This window comes from Verticillium nonalfalfae (genome assembly GCF_003724135.2).
Source record: "Verticillium nonalfalfae strain VnAa140/NRRL 66861 chromosome Unknown scaffold_71, whole genome shotgun sequence".
Classification (NCBI taxonomy): domain Eukaryota; kingdom Fungi; phylum Ascomycota; class Sordariomycetes; order Glomerellales; family Plectosphaerellaceae; genus Verticillium; species Verticillium nonalfalfae.
Window position 1 is genome coordinate 144,734 of NW_021167296.1, and position 6,718 is coordinate 151,451.

The window sequence follows — 6,718 nt, forward strand, 5'->3', positions numbered from 1 at the left end:
ATTGTGTGGTCAAGAAAGGGGAAACTTTCATCGGGATGTCTCCCTGGGCAGCAGCCTCTTGGTAGAAAGGCACTCATTAGGGTCCTACAGAGTAAACAGAATCTATTCAGATATTGGATCAGGCCGGCAATGCTCTGTGAATGAGCAAGATTTAAAGTGTTCAATTGTCTATTCCTCATCCAGCAGACTTGGCCCTTGGCTACGCTTTGTCTTCTCGTTGCAGCTCGGATTCCTCACGGGAGATTTACGTATCGGGGACCACGTATTTCGACAGAGCTGCTAGACTGCATGTGAAATCACTCTTCATGCACACCAAACGCGGCTAAGGGTATCATTCTGTTTCATTCTATCTACGTATGCAGCCAACCCATCATCGACTGAAGGCGCAAATCCATCCCACGCTCACTCGTTCATCTGCGTCCACGTCTTGCCGACGTCCTGACACTGCACGGCGTGCTCACCCCCCGGCAGCGCAACGACATACTCCAGGCCGAGTCGGACGCCGCGGCCGGCCTTGAGGCTGACATCCCAGCTGACTTCGCCCTCCTTCTTGAGCGACGCCACAGCGGTGCCCCAGTCCCTGTCCTCCTTGCCATCACGCGTAGGCGCGCCGGCACCGACGCCACCGCTGCCGACGGAGAGACCCTTCGGCTGCAGGATCTCCACCTTGAGACGCTCGTCCTCCGATACGGGCATCTGGTCGTGCACGAGCAGCCTGATGGCCTTGCCGCCGCCGGTCGAGCTGCGCGTGTTGATGAGGGTGATGGCGCGCGTGTAGACGCCGCTGTTCTCGACCTTGAAGATGCCCGTGGTGCCGCGGCGGACCTCGGGCTTCGGGTACAGGACCTTGACGGCGGGATCGACGCCGAGCGACAGGCTGAAGGAGTCGCCAGGGCTGCACCGCGGCAGGTTGGTGCGGCCCATGAAGGCGCCGTCGAGGGTCAGGCCGGTGGGCCCGCGCAACAGCGTCATCTTGCTGATGTTGCGGAGGCGCGCCTTGAGGTAGGCGACGGGTCGGTACTTGGCGACGACGGTGTGACTGAAAACGACGTCAGGCAGCGTGAGGCGGACGACGCGCTGCTTAGACGCCGTCGAGCGTGGGGCCAGCGTCTTCGAGTTGGAGAGGTCATATGTCGTCGTGAGGCCCGTCTCCTCCATGGCGGACTCTTCGAAATCGAGCTCGGGTTCGACATCAACGTTCACTTCGGTCTCGTCATCGGCCAGGTCTGCTGGCCTCGAAGCGAACAGTCCGCCGCCTCGGCTCGCGTGGCTCCCGAATCCTCCTCCGCCCGCACCAAACAGCCCCCCGCTCGTGGGCACGCTTGCATGTAGCGCTGAACCGCCTCCGGGAGCGGGAGCGCTCGGGGCGGGCGGCGGAGGGAAAGCAGATCGAGCATTGGGGGCAAACGAGGATGAGGCGACAGCCATCATGTTGGCTGTCTTGGCTGCCTTCTTCCGGAGAACCTCCTCGGGGGCACCAAACACGTCGGTGGCAGTGCTCTGCAGACTCTGTTGTTGCATTTGCTGCTGCTGCATCTGTTGTTGCTGCTGCTGCTGCAGCTGTTGCATTTGCTGCTGCTGCTGCTGCTGTCCTCCCCAACCATGGCTGGCTCCCCAGGGATTCTGCGGCGGTCGTCCAAAGAGGGCATTGCGCGATTGCTGTGGGGGCAGCTGTTTGCGCTGTGCCTGCCACGACTCCTTTTCGCGGAGCTCTTCGCGGCTCGCGAGCAGGGCCGAGTTGTCTCTGACGGTGCCCCGGGTGGCGAGCTTGATGCGCCAGGGCGCGAGGGTGGGGATGGCATCGGCCATGCCGGAGAAGGAGGCCTGGGACGTCGAGAGGACAATCTTGCAGTGGCTCCAGGTCTCGGACGTCTTGTTGGTGAGCTGGGCGTCGAAGCAGAGGGTGGCCTTGTTGGTCGTCGTCGAGAGCTGGAGATCATAGCTGGGGGACCAGAAAGCGGCCGTCGTGACGTAGCTCAGGACGAGGTCGCATGTCCACTGGGAGGGGTTGACGGCATCCTCGGATCCCGCGACGGGCACCTTGACGAGGTCGCTGGAGACGGAGTTGCGCCGCGATGACATGGGGGTGAAGGAGGTGGCGTCGAGGGTGATGCACACGGCGTAGCACTGGCGTGGCCAAAACTTCTCGCGCTCGGTGCGGACGCGGACCTTTTCCTTCTGCTGCTCGGCCTTGCGTCTGTCCTTCTTGGTCTGCTCCGTCTGCTTCGTCTTCTGCGCCTTGAGCCAGGCCTTGACGGCCTTGCGCTGGGCCTTGGCCGCTTCGGCGACGAGGCGGGTCTCGACCTTGGTGGCTTCCTCGATGCGGAGAAGAATGTCGCGGGAGTCCTTGACACCGTTCATGTGGTCGTCGAATACCTTTTCGCGCTCGCTCCGGTATTTGTCCAGACTTCCCACAATGTCGGTGCCATCCTCCTCGGCCATGTGCTTGCCGTAGGCGTCGAGGATCTTGAGACGGTTCTCGGCACTGGCCAGGGATTCCTTGGCGCGGGTCTGTCCATCGCGCAGGGCCACGAGCTGCTGGCGGACCTGTTTGAGCTCTGCGGCCTCCTCCTGGGAGGCGTTCGGATCTAGAATCTGTTCATCGTCTGAGGTCTCGTCGCTGTCGTTGTCGGCGTCGGGGTAAATGTCCTCGTAGATGTCTCGATTGGACTGGAGCTCGACGGTGATGTTGGAGATGACGGCGAGGCCGGTGCCTTCGACCTTGATGGAGTGTTCGTCGACGGTGGGCGTGAGACCGATGACGGTGATCTCGTTGACGCCGGGCTTTCGTTTCGTGTCTTAGCGTGTGTTGGCTGCACGGAGGAGGCCGCCAGGCAGCGAGGGGCGAGGCAGGGGCGGGGGGGGGGGGGGGAGGGGCGAGGGCGGGGTTCGTCAGCATACCTTGAGCGAGACGTCTTTGAGCTCGCGCACGACCTGGGCGCGCGAGGGAAAGAGGGTGACGGAGCGTGTCGTCAGGTCGCGGACCTTGTACTCCTGCTTGTGGGCGGTGTCCATGGTCGGTGGAGCAGAGACCTGGAGCCGGGTGTTGCTTGGGTGGCAGAGGCCTGGATCAGGTGTTGCTTGGGTGGCAGAGGCCTGGATCAGGGTGTTGCTGCGGCGGTGGTAGGAGAGGATGGCATGTCTGGATGAAAGCAGAGGCCGGAGAGAGAGAGAGAGGCCAGGCTAATTATACCACAACTGGAAGCGCGACCAGCCGGGTGGCCGATCCAAGAGGCGGCTCAGCTCCTGTTGAGGCCTGCATTTTGGGCGTCGCTGGTGGGCTCTGATTGGCAAGGCAGACTGTCTGAGCGATGAGGACTGGTTGCCTGGTGCCTGGTGCCTGGTGTCTGGTGTCTAGTGTCTGGGTGCTTGGATGCCTGGGGTGCTTGGGGGTGTTTGCGAGTAGCTTGCTGCCAAAGGCTTGTGCAGTTGTTTGATGACTTGAGCAGTGGCGGTGGTGGTGGTGGTGGATGGTGATGGTAAAGATGATGGCGATGAGAGACACTTTCGACACGAGTTGATGCTGCGCCGTTGGCAGATGCAATGGCTTCAGGCGAGGCGGCGGCAGGGGCAGTGAAGGCACAGTCGCTAGTGACTGCCGCTGCACGCCGCCACCGTCGCTGCACCTCGATGCGGGGTCGAGGGGGGTTCAGACACTGCGGAACGGGCTCGTCTAGCCCTACGGCACCTTCCCTACAGGTGCCTAGGGGAGGCCGGTAGCACCTATCTACCTACAGCAGGTCCCTACCAGTGGCCCAGTTGTCCATGATCCTCTTCTCAACAACAGCAACCAGTATCCCGATGGAGCATACAGTATGAAGGCCCCATCACCGGTCCATCTCTTCTCTGTCATATCGATGTATCGGTCGGCGCCGGTTATACGTGGGAGCGCGAACGGAACGATTCGGAACAGACAATGGCTGTTCAGAAGCAGGCCCTCCAAGTCGCCAAGAGCACTACCAGGCCTCGCTTTGCGTATAGCGAGAGCATCAGTCATGGTCTTGGTGATCCAGGCCACCAGGAGCCGGGCGGCACACCAGCAACCCCAGCCTCACAGGGTTTGGAGCTCATCACAGAGCTTCCACAGCGGACGGAGAAAGCAGTGCTGCCGCGCCATGACTTCAACAAGGTTCGTGCTGGCGTTTTGTCCCCCTGGGAAAAACAGTGAAGCATTGAATATCATCAGCACAAGAGTCTACGATGCCCCCTTATCTCCGCCGGCATTCTGCACTATTTGGCACAGGTCGTCGCATTACACGCTATTGGCACAGCTATCTTTCTCTTCACCGGCGGCAAGGCACGCGCCGTGCTACTGAGCCCCTACCATGGCGCTATCGAGCGCCGCCGTCGGCTGCCTCCTGCAGGCGCCCTCGCCCGCCTCAATCCACGCAGGACGGACCACGATGGAGAGAGCTTGAGGGAGCCTCGTCCTCCTCCCTGTCTCGACATGAACCCACATGCCCTCTCATCTCGCTCGTCTCCGTCCCAAAGCCCTCATGGAGCCCCCGATTTTGCGCTGCCCACATCCCTGGTGGCCCAGCTGGTCAAGGCGTCCGACTGTTATGAACAGAGCAATCGGGAGATCGACAGTTCGATCCTGTCTCGGGGAGCATCTACCACTTTTCTCTTTTGGTCGAGTGGATGTCCCAGTTGAAGGCGTCTTATTCAGTTCTGACTTAACAAAACTTCATCCAATCACCATCGTCCCTGGTGGCCCAGTTGGTTAAGGCGTCCGACTGTTATCCACAGAGCAATCGGGAGATCGACAGTTCGAACCTGTCTCGGGGAGAGTTTCCTTTTGCGTGGCAGCGGCTTGATGCTTCTCCTTTTGCCCTCTTTGTGATCATGTGTCCATGTTTCGGTGTTTCCGTGTTGGAGGCGTGTTGAGGCTGGATGCCTTTTCTTGCTTGCTGTGCTGGCGATTGTCATGGAATCATCACGACCAGTTTGTCCCGTTCTGATTCATGCCTCTCGTAGTTTGGCAATCAGAACGTCGACATGTGTTCGTACAACGGAGATCTGCCCTCTTAAGACACCGACCTTGCCACTCTTGAGAACTGCTGTGAATGGGCAAAAGAAGGGCAAAAAAAGGCAAAGACATTGAGCTACTAGCGCCTGGAAGAACGAGAACCATCACCATGTTTCGTTCACCCTTTGGCGGCCCAGGCCATCATGGCAGCTTTCGTCATGATCCTCATACCTGTCATCGCTTCGAAAACGGCCGCCCTGCCGTCAATGTCAATAATTACAGCTACCCCCCAGACCACGATGCCGGACGTCTCCTCGCCCTCTCGAATCAGCACGCTTGTGACCCCAACAGCAGCCAGTTCCCATCTCATCTCGTCTCTGCCCACGCCGCTCGCCGGCTCTCGTATCCCCACCTCCAAACCCGCTGCACCGTCATCCTCCCCTCCGGCGAACGCGCCCTGGTCGATCGCCACCACCTCGTCACCCTCCTGCCCCGCACCCGCAACGCCCCCAGCGCAGGCCGCGGCGCCGTCTTCGACCTGTCGGCCTTCCTCGCAGACTACACCCCTAACCTCGACGATATCCCTGCGGCCCTCTTCGTTCCCGGCTTCCATGCCGCCCTCACCTTCGTCATGCGCCACGTCGAAGCCCTCTCCCTGCGCACCGCCGCCGCCGCCGCCAGCACACCCCCGAGCCCCCTCTTCGCCCGCCAGCGCGCCCTCCTCGCCAACGTCCCGCCCCGCGACGAGCCGCCCCTCGTCTTCGACCTCTTCCAGCACGCCCTCTTCGCCTGCTGCGCCCTCGACCAGGACCGCGCCCTCGGCTGCTGCGACGCCCTCGGCCTCGAGGTCGTCACCTGGCTGCTCGACCTGCTGCCGCGCGTCCAGCGGTACGGCACGCGCGAGGCCGTCGTCTACCTGTTCGTCGGCCTGGCGAGGGTGTTTCGCGCGACGACGACGACGACGACGGGCGGCGGCGGCGGCGCGCAGGTCGCTGTGCTGGGGCGCTTCTGGAACGCCCTCGAGCCGGACGAGCGTGCTGTCGCCGGCGCCATCGTTGGGGACGGGGCTGGGGGCGCGGGCCGTGGGGGCAACGCGGCGAGGGTGTTGCAGGCGCTGCGAGGGCTGAGGAATGCCGGGGTTGTGGAGTGATGGGGTGATGATGGGCTTGTCTGCTACGGCATCACGGAGACGGCATGCAAATTTAATGTCCTGGGGTAAATGGGCTTGTCAGGTTCGGTGTCATGGTCATGGAGGGAACGTGCATGCGGGGAAACGAGAGGCAATCTACGGCGATTTTGACTGCTGGTCGTTCATGGCATCTCTCGTCATGTCGCTGTGACTTCAACCCGAGCCTGCGTTTCCCCAATGGGGACGGTTTGCCGACCTTGGCAAACAGTTTGCGGGGAAGTGGCAGTATCGCAAGAACCGGAGAAACCCGGCGTTTCCCTGGCGTCGGTCCGGGTCCGGTCAAGACAGAGCCAGAGCCGGCCGAGTCAAGTAACGATGAGAGGTCTCCGTTCAATCGGAGCGTGGCCGCCCCCTCTCACAGCAAAGGGAGCAGGTTATGTTGTCCGACTTTTGTTATCTGAGGTGGACAAAGTTCAATATTGCGCCAAGCGTCAAGAGTCTGTTCGAGCAGCCCACGTGGTGCTGCCCTCACGTTCTCCGGCGTACTGCTAGAAAACAGGGTACCACGAGGACTCCAAAGCGGGCACGAGGACCGAGGAGCCAAGACCTTTTCTATCATA

General features: G+C 61.4%; 2 protein-coding genes and 2 non-coding genes across 4 annotated transcripts; 3 read left to right on the top strand and 1 right to left on the bottom strand.

The window, feature by feature from the left end:
• Window positions 1-402: 402 nt before the first annotated feature.
• D7B24_008267 (uncharacterized protein) lies at window positions 403-3,015 on the bottom strand (the record flags this gene model as incomplete). The annotated part of the gene is made up of 2 exons (XM_028642359.1): window positions 403-2,784; window positions 2,902-3,015. The coding sequence occupies 2 exons, from the start codon at window positions 3,013-3,015 to the stop codon at window positions 403-405; spliced, it is 2,496 nt and encodes an 831-aa protein (XP_028493898.1).
• A 1,510-nt stretch (window positions 3,016-4,525) lies between these two features.
• D7B24_008268 lies at window positions 4,526-4,610 on the top strand. Its single transcript has one exon. It is a non-coding gene; the product is annotated as a tRNA-Asn (tRNA).
• Window positions 4,611-4,704: 94 nt separating this feature from the next.
• On the top strand, window positions 4,705-4,789 carry D7B24_008269. Its single transcript has one exon. It is a non-coding gene; the product is annotated as a tRNA-Asn (tRNA).
• Window positions 4,790-5,138: 349 nt separating this feature from the next.
• On the top strand, window positions 5,139-6,119 carry D7B24_008270 (uncharacterized protein; the record flags this gene model as incomplete). The annotated part of the gene is made up of 1 exon (XM_028642360.1): window positions 5,139-6,119. The coding sequence occupies one exon, from the start codon at window positions 5,139-5,141 to the stop codon at window positions 6,117-6,119; it is 981 nt and encodes a 326-aa protein (XP_028493899.1).
• Window positions 6,120-6,718: the final 599 nt, after the last annotated feature.